General features: G+C 67.2%; 2 protein-coding genes across 6 annotated transcripts; one reads left to right on the forward strand and one right to left on the reverse strand.

Moving 5' to 3' along the window:
* Positions 1-1,851: 1,851 nt before the first annotated feature.
* TMEM187 (transmembrane protein 187) lies at positions 1,852-4,690 on the reverse strand. The gene is made up of 2 exons (XM_056108702.1): positions 4,616-4,690; positions 1,852-2,942 (listed from the first exon to the last, which is right to left on the reverse strand). The coding sequence occupies exon 2, from the start codon at positions 2,817-2,819 to the stop codon at positions 2,022-2,024; it is 798 nt and encodes a 265-aa protein (XP_055964677.1). The 5' UTR covers positions 2,820-2,942; positions 4,616-4,690; the 3' UTR covers positions 1,852-2,021.
* Positions 4,691-5,225: 535 nt separating this feature from the next.
* Positions 5,226-19,686, forward strand: HCFC1 (host cell factor C1). Of its 5 annotated transcripts, none has more exons than XM_056108671.1 (26): positions 5,226-6,753; positions 8,454-8,602; positions 8,681-8,841; positions 8,926-9,134; positions 9,401-9,485; positions 9,606-9,712; positions 10,384-10,563; positions 10,638-10,997; positions 11,085-11,245; positions 11,555-11,752; positions 11,858-12,082; positions 12,180-12,284; positions 12,424-12,643; positions 12,765-12,907; positions 12,997-13,135; positions 13,223-13,353; positions 13,733-15,104; positions 15,185-15,348; positions 15,700-16,276; positions 16,353-16,664; positions 16,740-16,858; positions 16,944-17,078; positions 17,168-17,353; positions 17,671-17,971; positions 18,051-18,114; positions 18,280-19,686. In XM_056108671.1, the coding sequence occupies exons 1-26, from the start codon at positions 6,561-6,563 to the stop codon at positions 18,317-18,319; spliced, it is 6,036 nt and encodes a 2,011-aa protein (XP_055964646.1). In that variant the 5' UTR covers positions 5,226-6,560; the 3' UTR covers positions 18,320-19,686. The 5 variants fall into 5 exon arrangements, with proteins under 5 accessions (XP_055964646.1, XP_055964645.1, XP_055964644.1 ...); XM_056108670.1 differs by having other exon boundaries at positions 5,229-6,753; positions 13,223-13,443; positions 16,356-16,664; XM_056108669.1 differs by having other exon boundaries at positions 5,230-6,753; positions 13,223-13,443.
* Positions 19,687-20,460: the final 774 nt, after the last annotated feature.

Raw genomic sequence — 20,460 nt, forward strand, 5'->3', positions numbered from 1 at the left:
CTCTCTTAGTGCAAAATCAACTGAACAGAGAGAAGGGGGAAGAGTTGAGGGCAGGAGACAGACAAGCAACCGACAGGTCAAGTCATGTGTGCGCACATACGCGTGTAACATGAGGCATGAGTTAAACTCACAGGTTCACGGGCTGACCTTGGGGGGCGGAGAGGGCAACCCCCAGGCTGAACCCGCATCACCCCCTGCTGTCACCCGACTCCAGGTGTTGACCCGTGGCTGCCACAGTCCAAGCCTATCAGCGGGTTGGAGAGAAAGAAAGAGCGAGTACAGTGGCAGCACCAGCCCAACCTGGGTTCGATCCCGGGCTCTGCAGACAGTCCCCTGAGCCCCACCAGGAATGATCTCTGAGCAGAGCCAAGAGCAAGTCCTGAGAATCCCAGTGTGAGCAGCAAATGAAAACGAACAAATCCCATCAGGCCCACAGCAAGGGGAAAGACAGGCAGACTGTCCCCCACCGCCAGCATGAATCTTGGGGAGCAGCAATGAACGGAAGGAGCAATCCAGTGATCTAGAGTTCTTACACAAAAGGGGCGCCAGCAAGAAGTCAAAGCCCTCCCCCACAGTGCCCTGGCCACAGACTCTTCTCTGCAGAGAAAGTCCCACGTGGTTTGGGAAATTCCTATAAAACCAATGTCACAAAGCAAGTGGGGTGCAGGCCCCCGTGGGGCGTCAGCGTCTCAGCTGGGGGTGTGTGATGGCGCTTTTCCACCATGGGCAATCCTCGGCTCTCTCCCTGTGGAGAAGCCCGTGCTCTCTCTTGGGTGCATAACTTGATCTGCCTCCTCCTCGTCCCCCAACGAAAACCATTTCATGCCTGGAACTCTTTGGGTTATTATTTTTTTGACTCACACCCAGTGGTGCTCGGGCCTTCCTCCTGGCCCTGAGCTTAGGGATCACTCCTGGCAGGGTCAGAATTAGGGGTGTTGGAGAATGAACCTAGATCAGCCACGTGCAAGATAAATGCCCTGCCCGCTGGCCCCTCTGGCTGAAATTCTTTTTGGCAGAAGTACAAAGAACCCGGGTACCCGCGGGGGGGTCAGACCCATTTCAGCACCACCCTGCACTCAGGCTGCTCATGGCTCTGAGAACTCTAGGGTTGGGGAGAGACTCCCACCCACGCAGACCAAGCGGACCTGGGGGACAGTGGCACTTCCGGACAGAGGCCACCATCTTCCTGGCCGCTCCACTTCTCCCAGCCTCATTTAGGGAAACATTCAGGAGACTGAGGATTACAGAACACACCTCCCGCCCCCACATCCGCGCAAGGAACAGGCTTGAATGGGACACTGGATTGGTCCATGTTCTGTTTTGGGGGGGGGGTGGGGGGATACTTGACAACGCTGAAGGGTTAGTCCTGGCTCTGCACTCAGGAATTATACTGGGCCGTGCTCCGGGGAACAGGGGATGCCAGAGATTGAACCTGGGTCAGCCATGTGCAAGGCTAACGCCCTACCTGCTGAACTACTCTTGCTCTGGTCCTAACGTTTCCATTTTGTTTGGGGGCCAGACCTAGCAGTGCCTAGGGCTCACTCTATGGGGTTCCAGGGAACAAACCCAAGTTGACCAAGTTCAAGGCCCTACTCGCTGTACTCTCTGGCCCCTCAGCCCATGTTCTCGTTCTTTTGGGTGACACCCAGCCCCGTAGCAACTCACACCCTGGACTGGGGGGTGCACCCCTCATTGCTTCTTGACCAGGGCACCTAAGGGCGCAGCGACTGTGAGGCCGGCTTGAGCCCGGCCACCTCAAGCCCAGGGTCAGTTCCGGGAAGTGTGCCGTCGGGCCCGAGGCTACTTGCCCAGTGCCCGCAGACAGACAACCATGAGCTGGGTGGAGGTCCCCACATTTTATTAGAATTTTCCGTTACAGAAAAGTGCCAAGGAGAACACACCCAGGTGGTGCCTCCAAAGTGAAGTGGCTGAGAGCAGAAGCTCTCGGTCCCCAATACTGAGGGGGGCGTGGGGGTGTTGAACACTGTGACGGCAGAAAGGCTGGCGCGGGAGAGGCCCGTTCAGCTTGCCTTGCCCTCGCGTGTCAGCGTCTGCAGAGGGTTCAGGTTGGTCAGGAACAAGAAGGCAAAGTGGAACTGCAGCACGTCGCAGACTTTGGACCAGAAGTGGCCTGTGAGCCGCTGGAAGAGGGGCCAGTGCGCGAGCTGATGGTCACACAGCTTGAGCCCGACAAAGCCCAGGCAGGAGAGCACGGCCAGAGCCAAGTAGGTGGCGGAGGTGGCGCTGCCGTGGCGCCCCTGAGTGCGCAGGGCCTGGCCCACGGCGGCGGCGATGTGCCCGGCCAGCGCCAGCTCAAAGCCTTGGGCGTGCAGCAGAGCCAGGCCGTAGCTGCACAGGGACAGACACTCGAGGCCGAGGAGGCACCAGGGCCGCCAGCCCCTGTCCAGGTAGAGGCACCAGGCCACCGGCCACGCGAAGATCGGCAAGGTGACCCACTGGTCGAGCAGGGCGGCCACACGAGCCTGGGTCCCGATGCGCAGCCACTGCACCGGGCCATAGAGCAGGGCCATGGACGCGAAGACATGCTGCAGGTACCGTGTCCCGCGCGCTGCGAGGTACCTGGGGCCGCTGGGCCCCCTCTGCAGCCAGTACCAGCCCAGCAGCACGTAGGCCACGTTGATGAGGGAATTGAAGGGCATAGCCAGGAAGGCGGGCAGGCTGGCCACGGGCCGCTCGGCATAGTGCTCGAAGCCTACTTCGACAGAAACCCCTTCAAAGACGCCCGTGCAGATGATGGCTAAGCACAGGCTGGTGGTCAGAGCCACGTGCGCCAGGGCCGGGCCCCACTCAGGCTTCATCGTGGCCCGCGGAGCTCCAAGGGGCAGCCGCTCGTTCAGAGAAACGCTGTTTGCCAAACCTCGTTGGTCTCCGGGCTGAGCCAGCAGGAAGACGCCCCGTGACTTCCGAGGCGCGGGCTCGACCTGCGGGAAGAAGGCAGGCACGCAGCTGATTGGCTGGCGAGGGCGGCCGGCTGCCCGTTTCCTGTGTGGTTAGAGAAAAACCCACCGGAAAAGAGCCTCGGGCTCCCTGGCCCTCCCCTCAGGGCCTGTCCGTCAGTTTCCAGCACAAGACACAGAAATCCAGGCATGCCCTCGAGAAGATTCTCTGGCCTGACCATTTTGTGTCTGCCCCCCCATCCCCGTGGCTGGAGTCTGTCAGAGCAGGTGCCCACGCACATGTGGCCCCTGACCACAGCAGTTCTCAACCATGGCTGATCGTCCTTTCTGTTTGTTCTGGGGCCCCCACACACTCAAGGTGTGCTCCACGGCTGAGCCGCCTCCTTGGCCCCCAGCGCTGTGCCCAGGTGAAGAACAGCTGTCAGACACGGTCGGAGGAAGTGGGGAGAGGGGAGTAGAGGGAGGGCGGGGAGGCCTTATCGGCACCCGCACCTGCCTGCGCCAGTGAGGGTAGCAGGATGGGGGCGAGGGGGGAAGGGTTCCCAAAGGAGGGGGCGGACCTTGCCTCCCAGCTGTGCGACTTTGGCCCTCCTGGCTTGGGGTCCTTCACCCTCACGCCGCAGCCCATTGTGTCTTGGCTGCTAGGTCCCACCAGCCAGCACCCCCACCCCAGGAGCTCTCTGGCCCCTGCCCACCCTAAGTCACTTCCTCTGGGCACTTCCTGGGTGGCAGGTCAGCAGAGGGTTCCAGGAGAGCCTCCACAGAGCCTTGGCCCTGGGGCACGGCTCCTCGAACAAGAGGGGGCCACTCTCAGCGCTCCCAGTGTCCCCAGTGCCTGGGCCTTCGGGGCCCTGCGAAACATCTCGAAACATCTCCACCTCGGGCCTCAGCACCAGGCCCTGCCCTTGCCTGAGGCACGCATGAAGGGGGTACCACCTGCTGTTGAGGATCTGTGGTTTCCCCCTTCCGGCCTTTTTACAGATAAGGGCACCACCCACTGCCCAGGGGCCCAGCAGGTGAGGTCAGACACCTGGAACTCAAGGGGCCTGGGGCAACAGCGGTGAGCGGGAACCCTGGATAGAAACTTCCTGTGTGCCACCAGGCCCATGGCAAGGAGTCCAGGGACTGGGGCCAGCTGAGTGCGGTGCACAGCAAGGTCATTCAGGACACTTGGTAGCCTGGCCCAGTGGCCCCAGCCCGTTGGCACGGCTCACATGAACGCTTCCAAATGTACCCCCTGAAGCCCGGAGAGCTACAAGAGAAAGGGACCGAGTGGCAAGTGGTTGAGCAAGGCTTGAGCTTGTAGGGCGGGTGTGAGGGTTTCTCCCAGTGTTTGCGAGACTCTGGCTACCAGGAGGCCCGATTCGGTGAAGTGGATTGCGAGACAGTTACAAGGCAGGCGGGATGCTCGGGAAAGCCGTTATTCGGTCGCGTGACCTAGGCGGCCGGGGAGCGCGGGCCGGGCGCACCGCTTCCCGCCACTGCCACTGCCGGCGGGCCGGGCGGAGGGCGGAAGATGAAAGGAACGTGAAACGAGCCGGAGACGGCGGGGAAGTCATCGGTCGTCGCTGCCAGATCCCCGCCACGGCGTGCGAGCGCCCGAGTGCCTGGCGGCGCGGGGTCAGGCCGCCCCGGCGAAGCGGCGGGTGCGCGGCCGAGGCCGGGGCCCACCTCCCCAGGTGGTGGCGAGAACTTACAGTATTGGCGCGAAAAGGCCAGCGATCAGCATCCGGGGATTTGGCCTCCCCGGCAGGGCTGGGGAAATTCAAATCTCAAAAAAGGGCGGACCCGAGAGGCCGGCGTGCGCCTGCGCGCGGGGCGGGGCGCGGGGCGCTGGGAAGCGGGTGACGCGGGCCGCTCCCGCGGGCGCCCGGCCGGCTCCGGCGCCGCGAGCCTCGGCGGCCCGCCCGGCCCGTGGGGCGCGGGGCACGGCTGGGCGCGCGGCGGCCCGGGGCGTGTCGGGGGGCGCGGGGACCGGCCGGGGGCGGCGGGGCGGGGCGGGGCCTGCAGCCTGGGAGCCTGGGAGCGGCGGCGGCTCCGCCCCCCGCGCGTGCGCCCGACCGCGTCACCGCCCGCCGTCGGCCCGCCTCCCGCCCGCCTCCCGCCGGCCCGTGGCGGGGCCCCGCCGCCTCTCCCGCCGCGCCCGGGGCGCGGAGCCCGCCCGCGTCGGCGCCGGCAGCCCCTCTCCTGCAGCCCCGGCCCCCGTCCCCGCTGTCAGCCCAAGGGAGTCCGCGGCTCGGTGGCGCGAGGCGCGTTCCCAGCCCAGGGGGGCGGGGCCCAGCTCGTGGGAGACATTTCCATCCGGGCATTCCCCAGATGCCCCAGCCGCCGCCGCCATCTTTGTTTTGTGCTGAAAGTTGCTATTGACGCCCGCGGACGGCCGGGCGTGGGGAAGTGGCAAGATGGCGGCTCCCAGGGCGGAGGCGTGGAAGCGCGCCCAGGGGGTCCTCGGGGCTGGGCGCGCGTGCGCCTGACCCGAGCACGGCCCGCACCTCGGTCGAGAGCCCCGCGGCGCCGGCTCGTGGCCGAGACGGCCCGCCCAACCCCCACCCCTCAGGGACCCTTCAGAGGCCCGGGCTCGGCGGGGGGGCGGAAGAGTGCGAGGGCGGGAGAGAGGGCGAGAACAGTGACGTCACCTGACACCGCCCCCTCGCCCGACCGTCGCCATGTTTAGTTGTTACTTCTTTGCACAAGATGGCGGCTCCCAGGGAGGAGGCATGAGCGCCCTGCCGTTACCGCTCCTCCTGCCGTACAGTTGCCAGTGCGGGGCCTAACTCTGGCACTTGGGGGCGGCTCCGGTGGGACCGAGCTATCGGGAGGAAAGTAAGGACCGGACGCCGTCTCGCCTTGGGTCTGCAGTGGAAGAACTGACCCAGGAGGAAGAGAATAGGGGGGACGGAGGTGCTAGCCTCAAGATGGCGGCTCCCTGAGCGGCAGAGGCGGACTGAGGGGAGCGCTTCGCCAGCTCCGAAGCCGTACGGCGTGAGCCCCGCAGCCGGCCCTCTCCGTCGAGCGCCGGAGCTCGTTCCGCGGGTGACAGGCGCGCCCCTCTCCCTCCCGCGTGTCGAGCCTGTTTGGGGAGCGGCACGGTCTCAAGATGGCGGCTCCCACAATTGTGGTCTGAGCGCCGGCGGGGCTGAGCCGAGCGCGGCGCCGGTGGCTCCTCTCCACCCGCCCCGGAAGCCGGCCAGAGCCGGAGACTCGCGGCGGGGGGGAGTGTGTGTGTGTGTGGGAACCGGGCCGGGGCTCCGCCATTTCCGGCGGGGGAGGGCTACGACTGAGGAAGGGAGGAGAGAGAGGCGGCTCAAGATGGCGGCTCCCAGGGCCGCCCGCCTCGGCGTGTGAGCGGGAGCGTCCGAGCGGGAAGTGCGAGCGCCGGCGTGCGGCCGCCCGCGCCCGCGTGCGCCTCGACGCTCGGCGTTTCGACGAGGCTCGGCGGGCCCGGGCAGAGCGAGGAGCGGGGGAAGAGGCGTCGGGGCGGAGGGCAGTTAAGATGGCGGCCTCCATGGGCCGGTCAGCCGCGGTGTGAGGAAGCGCTTCTGTGGGAGAGCTGCCTCAGAGCCGAGGGGGTGTGTGTGAGGACTAGCGGGGGGCTCCCGCCTCGCCTCGGGACTCTTTCCCGCCGCGCCCTGCCGAGGAGCCATGGCGTCGGCCTTGTCGCCCGCCAACTCGCCGGCGGTGCTGCTGCAGCCGCGCTGGAAGCGGGTGGTGGGCTGGTCGGGCCCCGTGCCGCGACCCCGCCACGGCCACCGCGCCGTGGCCATCAAGGAGCTCATCGTGGTGTTCGGCGGCGGCAACGAGGGCATCGTGGACGAGCTGCACGTGTACAACACGGGTGAGTCGGGGGCCGGCGAGGGGGCGCGCCCGGCGGGCACCTGTTGCGGCGCCCCCGGCCGCGCGAGCCGTTAGCTGCGGGGCGCGCCGGGCGGGAAGCGGGGCGGGGGGCGCGGGCTTCCGCGGGGGTGTGACCCCGGCCTGCGGGCGCGGGGCAGCGGCTGCCCTTGGCCTCGGGGGTTTTCTTCTGAGGCAAAGCCGATTACCCCGCGGGGCGGCTGCGGGCCGGGCGCTCCCGGCGCTTCCCTGCGACGCCCGCGTCGCGCTGCTCGGGAAGAAGACGCCCGTCTCCCGTTAGTTGGCATCCGGGCGGCGGGCTGGGCGCCGAGCCCTGGCAGGGGGGAATCGGCTGCCACCCAGGAAGTGGCCCGGCGGAAGCTGCAGCTGCCGGAGCCTGTCGGCTCGCACCCCGCCGCTCGGGTGGTGACGCACTAGAGGTTGACAGGACGGCGGCAACCGCAGGCCGAATGGGGGGGGGGGGGGGGCGGGATCCGAACCCGGGCCGGGCCCGGGCTGCGGAGGGAAGCGGGGCTCATCGTCCTTCTGGGGGGCGCAGAGCGCGGGCCCGAACTTGCTCCCGGGGCCCCTGGGGCCCGCAGCCCGCGCCTGCCTGTGGGCGCCCCTCTAGCGGAGCCAGCGAGAACAGGACTCAGGGCGTCTCCCTCCCTCCCTCCCGCTTTCGGCTGGAACTTGGCTGACTCTCCGAGGCGAGGCAGCCGGCGGCCAACCCACCCCATCTGCAGGGGGTTCGCCTCTGCATTTCCTGGGCTGTGTTTGCGCCGGGTGCGTGTGCGTGTGCCCAGGGCGGCGGGGCTCCTCGACGACCAGCCCCGGTGACTCAGCTAACAGCCCCCCGCCCCCGCCCCGCTCTGACCGACCTGGCCCGTGGGGCCTGGGGGAGCCCGGCCGGGGAGGGCCACTGGTCGGCTCCCCCTCGGGAGGCCGGCCCGGCACGTGCGGGTTACCTAGCACCCACAGTCACGCGGGCCAGACCAGCTGGGGGCTTCCCATCTGTTTGCTTGGGGGTCACCGAAACCCCGTCAGGTCAATGGGCCCTGGTCGGCGTGAGCTGCGGGCAGGGTGGTGGACGTTCTGCAGAGCACCCCTTACAGGCACTTCGTGGGAGACGGCACAGGACGTTCCCTTGTCTGTGACCGGCTCCGATTCAGTCCCTGGCACACAAGGGCTGCTGACCACCACCAGCAGCGACCCCGAGCACACAGCTGGCTGTAGCCCCTAAGCACCCCGGTTCAACAACATGGCCCCGTCCATGCATGTGTCTCTTTCCCCTTGAGGGGGCAGGCCGGACTGCAGCCGTGGGGCCGTGGACCCGGGGAACCTCGCGTTCCTGCCCTGTGGGCCTCCTGCTCTGTGTTCCGGGCTGGAAGGAGGGAGCGACCCTGTGGTTCTTCACTATGGAGACCTTAGAGATGGTCTCTCCGCCCTCCTCCAGCCAGTGAAGGGAGGGGCGGTGCCCGGGGGAGCAGTAGAGAGCAAACCCGATGGCATCATTCCCACTCGGCTGCAGGCCCTGAAGGGGGGCCACACTTCCAGGTCACTTCCCAGGTGGCGTCGGGTCAGGCTGGGGAGACAGTTCAGACAGAGGTAGTGACCTAGGCGGCCGAGGACAGGATCCTCCGGCCACGGGGTTCTGGCTTGAGGGGCTCCTGAGGTGTGACTCACGCTTCCTCCGGTCCTCAGCCACCAACCAGTGGTTCATCCCAGCTGTCCGTGGGGACATCCCGCCAGGGTGCGCGGCCTATGGCTTCGTGTGTGATGGCACGCGCCTGCTGGTGTTCGGAGGCATGGTGGAGTACGGGAAGTACAGCAACGACTTGTATGAGCTCCAGGTAAGCCCCTGGCCGGACTTGCCCCCGCTGCACCCCGCCGCCCGCACCCCCCACTCACGCCGAGCCTTGGTTTTGCAGGCCAGTCGATGGGAGTGGAAGAGACTCAAAGCCAAGACGCCCAAAAATGGGCCCCCTCCATGCCCGCGTCTTGGCCACAGCTTCTCTCTCGTGGGCAACAAATGCTACCTTTTTGGGGGTCTGGCCAATGACAGTGAGGACCCCAAGAATAACATTCCGAGGTAAGGCCGTGTGCTCAGATGGCCGGCCCGGGCTGTTGGTCAGGGGTCCCCCAGGAAGGCAGACTGAGCAGCCCTCTCCCCCAGGTACCTGAATGACCTGTACATCCTGGAGCTGCGGCCGGGTTCCGGAGTGGTCGCCTGGGACATCCCCATCACCTACGGGGTCCTGCCTCCGCCCCGGGAATCCCACACGGCTGTGGTCTACACCGAGAAGGACAACAAGAAGTCCAAGCTGGTCATCTACGGGGGGATGAGCGGCTGCAGACTCGGAGACCTCTGGACCCTGGATATCGGTAAGGAGGACTCTCGCGGGTGGGAGGCCCTGGCGAGGACGGGCCCTTGCGGCTGTTCCTGTGTCCGGACTGCTTGGTCCCGCTTTCAAGGAAGGGGGTGTGGCTCCGCAGCTCTTGGCGGTCCCCTCGTCCCGCAGGTTCGGGTGACACTCCAGAGCGAATGCAGCAGCGGGGAGTGGGGTTTGGAGGCAGCCCGGGTGTGGGGCTCCACAGGGCCCCTGGGTGCCGGGTGTTCATGAGTGTGACCCTTCTGCCTCCCTCTGCAGAGACCCTGACTTGGAACAAGCCCAGTCTCAGCGGTGTGGCACCCCTGCCTCGGAGCCTTCACTCGGCCACGACTATTGGAAACAAGTGAGTACCGGGGACCGAGAGAGCAGCCCGGGTCGGGGGTGCAGGATTGAGACATGGACTTGGGAGAAGCCCCCAGGGGCCCCTCTACAACCCTCTCCTGCTCTTCCTCCCTCGTCCCAGAATGTATGTCTTTGGTGGCTGGGTTCCGCTCGTCATGGATGACGTCAAAGTGGCCACACATGAGAAGGAGTGGAAGTGCACCAACACGCTGGCTTGTCTCAACCTTGGTATGGCCGCCTCGGCCCTGAGCGCTGTGGGGTGTCCCTGTGCATCTAGAACCTGCCGAAAGCAGCTGCCGGTGGGACCCCAGGGCCGAGCAGGCACGAGAGCACGGCCGCGCTTCTCTGAGGGGGCCGTGCACGGGGGCCGTGACCACCGCCGCATGGGGAAGGTGGGCGCTGCTGTGTGCAGCAGATTCCCGGCAGCCGCTGTAGCCCCAACCAGGCTTGTCCCCTCAACTCATCGCCGGGAACACCCTGCACCCTCCCCCAGGGACAGGGCGCCTCGTTCTTGGGCTCTGGTCCCGTGGGCCTCTCCCTGGCACAGAGACTGCTCCGTGAGTATCCTTGCACCATCCTGGCCCGGTGCAAGGGGAGTTGCGGGGCAGAGTCTGGCGGTGGGGTGCTGCCAGGGCCGTTGGTGCTCCGCTCAGGACACATCCCCACCGCCAGGCCGCGGAGGCTTCCGACTCGGGGCGGGGGCGCGGCATGTGCCTCTTCCATCTGTGTCCTGAGGGGTCTCTGTCCTTTTTCTGGTTCTGTCCCCGCGGAGTTTCGTTTTTTCCGTCCCAGAGACTCCCCGGTTTGAGTTCCAATTCCAGCAGACTCCAGGACCACTGCAGTTGGGGTTGTGTGTGTTCCGCTACGTGGGCTGACCTGCCTTCTGCCTCCCACCGCAGATTCCATGGCCTGGGAGACCATCCTCATGGACACGCTGGAGGACAACATTCCCCGCGCCCGGGCCGGACACTGTGCCGTCGCCATCAACACCCGCCTGTACATTTGGAGCGGGCGTGATGGCTACCGCAAGGCCTGGAACAACCAGGTGTGCTGTAAGGACCTCTGGTACCTAGAAACAGGTAAGATGCCACACCGCACCCCACCCCACACCACCCGACGCGCCTGGGCCTCACCGTGTCACACTGTCTTCCAGAAAAGCCGCCGCCCCCTGCGAGGGTGCAGCTAGTCAGAGCCAACACCAACTCCCTGGAGGTGAGCTGGGGGGCGGTGGCCACCGCCGACAGTTACCTTCTGCAACTCCAGAAATACGACATTCCTGCCACGGCCGCGACTGCCACCTCCCCCACACCCAATCCTGTCCCGTCTGTGCCTGCCAACCCCCCCAAGAGCCCGGCCCCAGCGGCTGCCGCGCCTGCCGTGCAGCCCCTGACCCAAGTAGGCATAACGCTCCTGCCCCAGGCAGCTGCCGCTCCCCCGACCACCACCACCATCCAGGTCTTGCCGACAGTGCCTGGCGGCTCCATTTCTGTGCCCGCCGCAGCCCGAAGTCAAGGTGAGCTGGTGTCGGTCGGGCAGGGCCGCCCGCGCGCCTCTGGGGCTCTGGGGCTCGGCTCTGCTCACCGTTGGCTCTCTGTCCCAGGTGTCCCTGCTGTTCTCAAAGTGACCGGTCCACAGGCGACGACAGGAACTCCCTTGGTCACCATGCGACCTGCTAGCCAGGCGGGAAAAGCCCCCGTCACCGTGACCTCCCTTCCTGCGGGTGTGCGGATGGTTGTGCCCACACAGAGTGCCCAGGGGACGGTGAGGAGCCTGTGCTGCAAGGGGCAGGAGGGCGCGACCCTGATCGACCGGGTTCCAGTCAGTGCCTGCTTCTTGCACGTTCCCCGTAGGGTTGGGAGCTGATTCAGTTGCGTTTTCCCGGGCCTTCCTGTCCCCGCGAGTCCGTCTTGGGAACTCCCGGCCCTGCAGCAGCCGAAGGCAGCCTTCTCCCAAGCCGGCTCGGACTCCCGGGTCTAAAAGACCCGGAGCTCGGGCAGGATGCTCCGTGGGGCTGGCAGTCAGGTGTGGGTGCCCGGGCCCTGCGGCCTCACCTCCCTGTGCCCGTCGTAGGTGATTGGCAGCAACCCACAGATGAGTGGGATGGCTGCCCTGGCGGCTGCCGCTGCAGCCACCCAGAAGATCCCTCCGTCCTCGGCTCCCACGGTGCTGAGTGTCCCGGCAGGCACCACGATCGTTAAGACGGTAGCCGTGACGCCTGGCACCACCACCCTCCCCGCCACGGTGAAAGTGGCCTCCTCACCTGTCATGGTGAGCAGCCACGGGGGTGGGACAGCACGTAGCCCTGAGCATCCGCTGAAAGCCAGGGTTCGGGAGCTGAGCGCCCCTCCAACTCCTGCCCGCCCTCCGCCCCAGGTGAGCAACCCGGCTACGCGCATGCTGAAGACTGCCGCCGCCCAGGTGGGGACCTCTGTCTCCTCGGCCGCCAACACGTCCACGCGCCCCATCATCACGGTGCACAAGTCCGGGACCGTGACCGTGGCCCAGCAAGCCCAGGTCGTGACCACGGTGGTGGGTGGCGTCACCAAGACCATCACCCTGGTGAAGAGTCCCATCTCCGTCCCCGGAGGCAGTGCTCTGGTGAGTGGCAGGTGCCGCCGTGCCCGGGCCGACTTGCTGGCAGGGGCCTTCGCCCAGGTTGCCCGCGTCACTCTCGGCTCCACCCTTCGCTTCGCAGATTTCTAATCTCGGCAAGGTGATGTCTGTGGTCCAGACCAAACCTGTTCAGACGTCCGCGGTCACGGGCCAGGCGTCCACGGGCCCGGTGACCCAGATCATTCAGGTGAGCTGTGCCCCGAGCACAAGGTCCTGGGGCGTGGGGGCTGGGAGGCACGGGAAGTCCTGCTCGCTCCCACCCTCGCTCAGGGCTAGAGCACGGGCCTAGGCCGCCTTACGGCCCCCCGCCTGTCTGCCCCTTACAGACCAAAGGGCCCCTGCCGGCTGGAACCATCCTGAAGCTCGTGACCTCGGCTGATGGCAAGCCCACCACCATCATCACTACCACGCAGGCCAGTGGGGCCGGGACTAAACCCACCATCCTGGGCATCAGCAGCGTGTCCCCCAGCACCACCAAGCCTGGCACGACCACCATCATCAAGACCATTCCCATGTCCGCCATCATCACGCAGGCCGGTGCCACGGGTAGGGGCTCCCCCATTTTCCTCCTTGCCGGGGCTTAAGCTCTGTGGGGTGGCAGCAGAGGGCGTGCAGCTAGGATGAGGTGCCCGGGGTTGAGGCCCAGCTGCCGCCTCCGTCCCAGCAGGTGTGACCAGCACTCCCGGCATCAAGTCCCCGATCACCATCATCACCACTAAGGTCATGACTTCCGGCACCGGAACGCCCGCCAAGATCATCACCGCTGTCCCCAAGATTGCCACCGGCCACGGGCAGCAAGGCGTGACCCAGGTGAGCTGCCCGCCGCTCAGCCCGGCATCCCTTCCCCCACCCCCTGCTGCTAGCCTGTGTGACCCTGGTGCTTCTGGTCGGTGTTCCAGGTGGTGCTGAAGGGGGCCCCGGGACAGCCAGGCACCATCCTGCGCACGGTGCCCATGGGGGGTGTCCGCCTGGTGACCCCCGTCACCGTGTCTGCCGTCAAGCCAGCTGTCACCACGCTGGTCGTGAAGGGCACTACAGGTATGTGGCTGCCAGTCGGCGGGGCGGGGGGAAGCTGCCCGTTCCCACTGGACGGCCGACTGCATTCTGCCCCACTTCTGCCTCTAGGTGTTACCACCTTGGGCACAGTGACCGGCACCGTTTCCACCAGCCTGGCCGGAGCAGGGGGCCACAGCACCAGTGCCTCCCTGGCCACGCCCATCACCACCCTGGGCACCATTGCCACCCTCTCAAGCCAGGTGATCAACCCCACGGCCATCACCGTGTCGGCCGCGCAGACCACGCTCACGGCGGCCGGCGCTCTCACCACCCCCACCATTACCATGCAGGTAGGGGCCAGGGCCTGCCTCCAGGTTCCCGCCGCTGCCTCTGGCCTTTGCTTGCAGCATCCCATCTGGAGGATGGCCTCCCAGGGATGACTTTCGTCGCCTGGGTCCTTGGCGCCCTGTGCAGAGGGTGCCGTGCTCTGCCTCTGCGTGTAGCTTCCCTCCTCCTGTGCCTCGTGACCGAGTCCCCTGGCGGCCTTGGGGCCTGGGGTCCTGGCTTTGCGGGGCCCACGTAGGGCGCAGGCGACAGGGATGGAGCTGCGTGCTCACCGGTCCACTCTCCTCTCCCCAGCCCGTGGCCCAGCCTACCCAGGTGACTCTGATCACAGCCCCCAGCGGTGTGGAAGCCCAGCCCGTGCATGACCTCCCGGTGTCCATCCTGGCCTCGCCCACGACCGAGCAGCCCACGGCCACCGTCACCATCGCCGACTCGGGCCAGGGCGACGTGCAGCCTGGCACAGTAACGCTGGTTTGCTCCAACCCTCCGTGCGAGACCCACGAGACGGGCACCACCAACACGGCCACCACTACGGTCGTGGCCAACCTCGGAGGGCACCCCCAGGCTCCCCAGGTGCAGTTTGTCTGTGACCGACAGGAAACGGCGGCGTCTCTGGTGACGTCGGCGGTGGCTCAGCAGAACGGCAGCGTGGTGCGCGTGTGCTCCAACCCTCCGTGCGAGACCCACGAGACGGGCACTACTAACACGGCCACCACCGCTACCTCCAACATGGCCGGCCAGCTCGGCTGCTCCAACCCCCCGTGCGAGACCCATGAGACGGGCACCACCAGCACCGCCACCACTGCCGTGGCCAGCATGGGCGCCGGGCACCTTCCCTGCACGGCTGCGCCCGCCCCCACTGTGGTCCGGGTCAGCGTGGCCACCGGTGTGCTGAAAGGGGCCCAGGCTGCCACCGCTGCCTCGTGCCAAACGCGCCAGACCAGCGCCACCAGCAGCGGCAGCACCATGACTATGATGGTTCCCGGAACCTCACTGCTGGGGCCCGGCCTGGCCCTGGAGGTGGGGGGCCACCGGCCCTACGGGCCCGCGACAGGCCTGAGCCAGCTGGTGTCGGTGGGGCACCCGGTCGAGGTCCCTCACATTCCCGCCACCTCCACCCTGGGGGCCGGGGAGCCCGGCGACAGCACTGGGACTGTCACCACCCTGGAGGCTCTGCTGTGCCCCGTGACTCAAGTCTGCTCCAACCCGCCGTGCGAGACCCACGAGACGGGCACCACCAACACTGCCACTACCTCGAATGCAGGCGGCGCCCAGCGGGTCTGCTCCAACCCACCGTGCGAGACCCACGAGACGGGCACCACCCACACGCCCACCACGGCCACCTCCAGTGGGAACGCCGGCCAGCCCGAGGGCGGTCAGCAGCCTGCCGCCAGCCGCCCCTGCGAGACGCACCAGACCACTTCCACTGGCACCACCATGTCGGTCAGTGTGGGGGCCCTGCTCCCCGACGCCGGCCCCTCTCACAGGACCCTGGACCCGGGCGCCGAGGTGGTGGCCTCTGCCGCCATGACCCCCACGGTGGGTGCGGCACTGCTGGCCCCCTTCCCCACGCAGCGGGTCTGTTCCAACCCGCCGTGCGAGACCCACGAGACGGGCACCACGCACACGGCCACCACTGTCACCTCCAACATGAGCTCCAGCCAAGGTGAGGGAGCACCCAGCCGGCCTCGGGGCTCCGCGGGCAGTGCTCGCACCCTTCACCCCACTCTCTGCCTGCCCTCACAGATCCGCCCCCGACCGCCAGCGATCAGGGAGAGGCGGAGAGCACCCAGAGTGACATGGCGAACGTCACCAGTTCCAGTGTCATTACCACCACTGTGTCCTCCGCGCTGACAAGGGCTGTGACCACTGTGACCCAGTCCACGCCCGTCCCGGGCCCCTCGGTGCCGGTAAGAGCCCTGGTGGGGGTGGGGTGGGGGTGGGGGTTCCCGCCAGGCTGCCTGGCCAACCTGGCGCCGCTGGTGCAGTTCCAGAGCCGGCCACCAGGTGACAGCCTTGCACCGGGCCTGGGCGCTCCCGCCTCTGGGAGGCCCCCGCCGCGAGCAGCCCTGGGGGTTTGTTTCCGTAGGGTGTCGCCAGGCCAGCCCCTCTGCAGTAGCACCGAGAGCGACGCGGCAGGGTGGGGCAGCACTCCGCCTCCCCATCCCAGGGGCTTGGCCAGGCCTGCAGGGAAAGCGGACAGCTCCCTGCTCCTGGCCTTCCTCCCCTTGCCTCTGACGGGGGCTTTTCTCCCTTTCTAGAAGATCTCATCCGTGACCGAGACTGTCCCAGGGGCTCTGGCCCCCGAAGTCCCCATCCCGGCCACGATAACAGTGACCATAGCCAACACCGAAACTTCTGACATGCCCTTCTCTGCTGTTGACATCCTGCAGCCCCCAGAGGAGCTCCAGGCCTCCCCCGGGCCGCGCCAGCAGCTGCCACCGCGGCAACTCCTGCAGTCCGCCTCCACGCCCCTGATGGGGGAGTCCACCGAGGTCCTGTCCGCCTCCCAGCCCCCCGAGCTCCAGGGTGCCGTGGACCTCAGCAGCACAGGGGACCCGCCTTCAGGCCAGGAGCCAGCCAGCTCGGCCGTGGTGGCCACTGTGGTGGTCCAGCCCCCTGCCCCCACCCAGTCCGAAGTGGAGCAGTTGGCACTGCCCCAGGAGCTGATGGCCGAGGCCCAGGCGGGCACCACCACCCTCATGGTCACGGGGCTCACCCCTGAGGAGCTGGCGGTGACAGCGGCTGCCGAAGCTGCCGCGCAGGCCGCCGCCACCGAGGAGGCCCAGGCGCTGGCCATCCAGGCCGTGCTCCAGGCGGCGCAGCAGGCTGTCATGGGTAGGTGCCGCGCGTGGGGGCGGGGCGGGTGCGGGGGGGGGCAGCCCTTCTGAGGAGTCTCCCCTCCCCCATGGAGCAGGCACCGGGGAGCCCATGGACACGTCGGACGCGGCGGCCGCCGTGACCCAGGCAGAGCTGGGGCACCTAGCCGGCGAGGGCCAGGAGGGCCAGGCCACCACCATCCCCATCGTGCTCACGCAGCAGGAGCTGGCCGCCTTGGTGCAGCAGCAGCAGCTGCAGGAGGCGCAGGCGCAGCACCACCTCCCCACGGAGGCCCTGGCCCCGGCCGACAGCCTCAACGACCCCACCATCGAGAGCAATTGCCTCAACGAGCTGGCTGGGGCAGTGCCCAGCACCGTGGCCCTGCTCCCGCCCACGGCCACTGAGAGTAAGCCCGCCCCCGCCCCAGGGGCCCGCCGGCCTGCATTGTCCGCGCTGCCCATTGACGCTGCTTTCTCCCCAGGCCTGGCCCCGTCCAACACGTTTGTGGCCCCCCAGCCGGTCGTGGTGGCCAGCCCTGCCAAGCTGCAGGCCGCGGCGACCCTGACGGAAGTGGCCAACGGCATCGAGTCCTTGGGTGTGGTGAGTCCCCGGGCGGGCGGGGCGTGGGGCCGCTGCTGCCTCGCGGGCTGGCGCGCTCAGGGTCTCCTCGTCTCCTGTCTCCCAGAAGCAGGACCTGCCGCCGCCGCCCAAAGCCCCAGTGAAGAAGGAGAACCAGTGGTTTGACGTGGGGGTCATCAAGGGCACCAACGTCATGGTGACGCACTACTTCCTGCCCCCCGATGATGCAGCTCCCTGTGATGTGGGTGTCTTTGGAAGCTTGGGCCGCGGGGGCCGGGCCTCGGGGGTCCCCCCAGCAGCACAGTCAAGTCCCTGTCCTCTCTCCCTCAGGATGACTCCGGGACAGTCCCAGACTACACCCAGCTGAAGAAGCAGGAACTACAGCCTGGCACGGCCTACAAGTTCCGGGTGGCGGGGATCAACGCCTGTGGCCGGGGGCCCTTCAGCGAGATCTCCGCCTTCAAGACATGTCTGCCCGGCTTCCCGGGGGCCCCGTGTGCCATAAAAATCAGCAAAGTGAGTGGCGCTCAAGGTCGCGTGGGCAGGGCTTGACTGTTGCCTGGAGGGCGGTGCCAGGACTGGGCTCGGGTCTCCCTCCCCTCGGCATCCCCTTCCTCCCTGTTGCTGCCAGCTCCCAGGGCTCTTGGGTGTTGGGCCATTGCTTGATCTCCTTACTACACCGGGTCGCCTTCCAGATGTGTACACGTGAGACCGCCTCGTCAGGAAACAGATGGGCGGGGGCGGGGGGGCAGGACTGGCAGATGTGCGCGATCGCATTGGGAGTCGGGCCCCAGGCAGCCGGGCCTGACTCTCCCTCTGCCCCGGGTTTCCAGAGCCCAGATGGCGCGCACCTCACCTGGGAGCCGCCGTCGGTGACGTCCGGCAAGATCATCGAGTACTCGGTGTACCTGGCCATCCAGAGCTCACAGGCCAGCGGGGAGTCCAAGAGCTCCACCCCGGCGCAGCTGGCCTTCATGCGGGTGTACTGCGGGCCCAGCCCCTCCTGCCTCGTGCAGTCCTCCAGCCTGTCCAACGCGCACATCGACTACACCACCAAGCCCGCCATCATTTTCCGCATCGCCGCCCGCAACGAGAAGGGCTACGGCCCTGCCACCCAAGTCAGGTGGCTGCAAGGTAGGTCGTGCCCGCGGCGCAGAGGCGGGCTCGCGGGGTCGGGCCTGCCTCTGCTCTCACACCGCCCCCTGTCCCGCAGAAACCAACAAGGACAGCTCTGGCACCAAGCCGGCCAGCAAGCGGCCCATGGCCTCACCCGAAATGTGAGCACGTGCCTTGGGCACCGGGGCGTGGGGGGCAGGGGCAGCGGGCGTGGACCGTCCCCGGGTTGCCTCCCTCTGCGAGGGGGGGACTCTCCTGGGGGCCGAGGCGGGCGGGTCGGCGCGGTGGCAGCCATTCGACCTGTCGCCCCCCCACCCCACCCCCAGGAAATCTGCTCCAAAGAAGTCCAAGGCCGACGGGCAGTGAGAGGCCGCGCCGGCACCGCCCCTCCTCCAGCCCCCTCTGCTTCAGGACACCCCCGTCTGTGCCGAGTCGCTGGCCGCCACCCCTCGCCCTTCGCGCTGTTTGAGACGCCTGTACAGAAGCACAGTTTCCGGGGCCGCGCTGCCCGAGGAGCCCCGCCAGGCACACCTGGTGCTCTCGGCGGGCAGGACGAAGGGGGCCGAGGCACAGCGGAAGGAACACGAGCCTTCGGGGATCGGCAGCCAGGACTGGCCGGCGGGGGCGGGGCGGGGCACGGGAGCCAAGGCCGAGTGCCCCCAGTTTTCCCCCTCCTCCGCGCGGAGAGGCTTGACGGCCCCCTCCCCCGTGCAGGGCGTCCCGTTCCTCTTGTACTTCGTTCCCGTGGCATCCGCAGCTTACCCGACCCCAGCTCTGCCCACGCTCCCACGGCCGCTCCCCCGTTTTCTTAGAGGCCTTCGTATTCCCAGCCCTCCCCCAGTCCGTAAGAAGCAAGCAAGCGCCTGGAGCCGCCCCCGGGCTCCCCAAGCAGTGCTCCGTGGCGCCCCACCCCCACGAGCCTGGCTGCGGCCCCGGGGTGGGGCCAGGAGCGCGGCCCAGCTGCTGCAGTCGATGGAGATTTTCCGTTGGAATTGATGGAGCTCACATTTTTATTGTCATTTTAGCCTTAGTGTGTGGGGTTTTGTCCCTTTTCTGTTGTTAGCCGTGTACAGGATGTGTAGCTTCTTTTTCTTTTGGCTTTTTTTTTCCTTTATGCCCTTGGCTAAGCCTTGGCAGGGATCTTTCTAGAGTTGGACTAGCTGGGGGCAGCCGGGCCAAGCAGGGGGTGGGGGACGAGCCTCAGGCCTCCTCCCGGGGAAGGGTGGGAGGCCCAGCCGGGTGAGCCCACCCGTGGCGGCCTGCCGGCGCCAGGAGGAGCAGCACGAGCGGGCGCGGGCCGGGGGAGAGGGCCGGCCGCCAGGTCGGGGCTGGCACGGTCGTGCCAGGCCAGCCTTGGGACTTGGGGCATCATTTGGACTGGCCGGTGAGGCTTTGTTGCGCTGCGCCCACACTTGAGGCGCTCGAAGGATCTAGAAGGAGCACCCCCCATCTCTTCCCGGAGACTGTCGTGGTCGGGGGGCTCCCTGACTGCGGCCTCTGGCCCCTGGTTGGTTGTATTATATTTCACCGTGGAACCGTCGCGTTTAGTCACCTTGGAGCCCAGTCGCCTGGTCCCCTTGTCTCCCTGTCCCTTCTGCCCGGCACCCCTGGATCTCTGTTTCTGAGAACAGTACCCCCTCATCTATTGTAGAGTACTTCCGTGACTCAATATTACCATAGTGCGATGTCGTTTTGTGCTATTTTGAACAATAAAAGACTTTTTTTGAAATAAACCTCTGCTGTCTTCACTGACCAGGGCTCCTGGTGGGGTCCGCTTCCCCTCACCACCCTGCGTGGGTCGGGCCCTTTCCACAGAGGACGAGCTTGGGTTTGGGGCCTCCAAGGGCGTCTGCCAATAGGATGTCCGTGCCCACTAGCAGCGCCAGGGAGCCTGCTGGGGTTGGGCTTCAGCACCCCGCCACTTCCACGGCAGGTTGTGCGGGACAGCAGGCCAGCTGGGGTGGACGGAGGGACCCAGGGGAGGCCATTTTCCACGCCCGAGGCTCGTCCTTGAGGTGGGCCCCGGCCGTTAAGCTGCCCATGTCAACCCGGCTCCCAAGCCCAGAGCCCCGCTGAATCTAAGGCCACCCAGGAACCCTCCTGCTGCCCGGGGAGTGTCCCCGCCCCCCGTTCCCCAACTGATGCAGGGGGAATTTGCAGCCTGCAGCCAAGCTGGAACGGGTGTTTCTGGCAAGACCCCAGCTACCGCGTGGAGAGGGGCCTTCCTGAACCCCCAAATCCAAGCATGCTGGGGGTCCAGGGCGCTGAGGCACCCTGTCCCCTTGGACCACGTCCTCCGTGGCAGTCCACCACTGGCCGGGGGCATCGGGGACAGTTCAGCCTCCCGGGAGCACCCCCTCGCTGCTAATCAGACATGGGGCGCTGGAGACCCTGGGGGTGCCTATGGTGGACGGGCTCCGTGCCCTTGATGGGCCCATGGCGTCATTGCCTGGCCCTGGCCCTGGCCCCAGGGGATCACTCCCCCAGAAGACCCTGGCAGCCCACCT

The sequence above is a fragment of the Sorex fumeus genome, unplaced genomic scaffold (genome assembly GCF_029834395.1).
Source record: "Sorex fumeus unplaced genomic scaffold, SorFum_2.1 ptg000232l, whole genome shotgun sequence".
Taxonomy (NCBI): Eukaryota; Metazoa; Chordata; class Mammalia; order Eulipotyphla; family Soricidae; genus Sorex; species Sorex fumeus.

Excerpts from the sequence above, each read along its gene's own strand:
- TMEM187 (XM_056108702.1), bottom strand. The coding sequence starts at position 2,819 with ATGAAGCCTGAGTGGGGCCCGGCCCTGGCGCACGTGGCTCTGACCACC.
- HCFC1 (XM_056108669.1), top strand. The coding sequence starts at position 6,561 with ATGGCGTCGGCCTTGTCGCCCGCCAACTCGCCGGCGGTGCTGCTGCAG. Across the intron at positions 10,998-11,084 it reads CGCCGCAGCCCGAAGTCAAG|GTGTCCCTGCTGTTCTCAAA; the intron begins GTGAGCTGGTGT and ends TCTCTGTCCCAG. Across the intron at positions 16,859-16,943 it reads GCATCGAGTCCTTGGGTGTG|AAGCAGGACCTGCCGCCGCC; the intron begins GTGAGTCCCCGG and ends CCTGTCTCCCAG.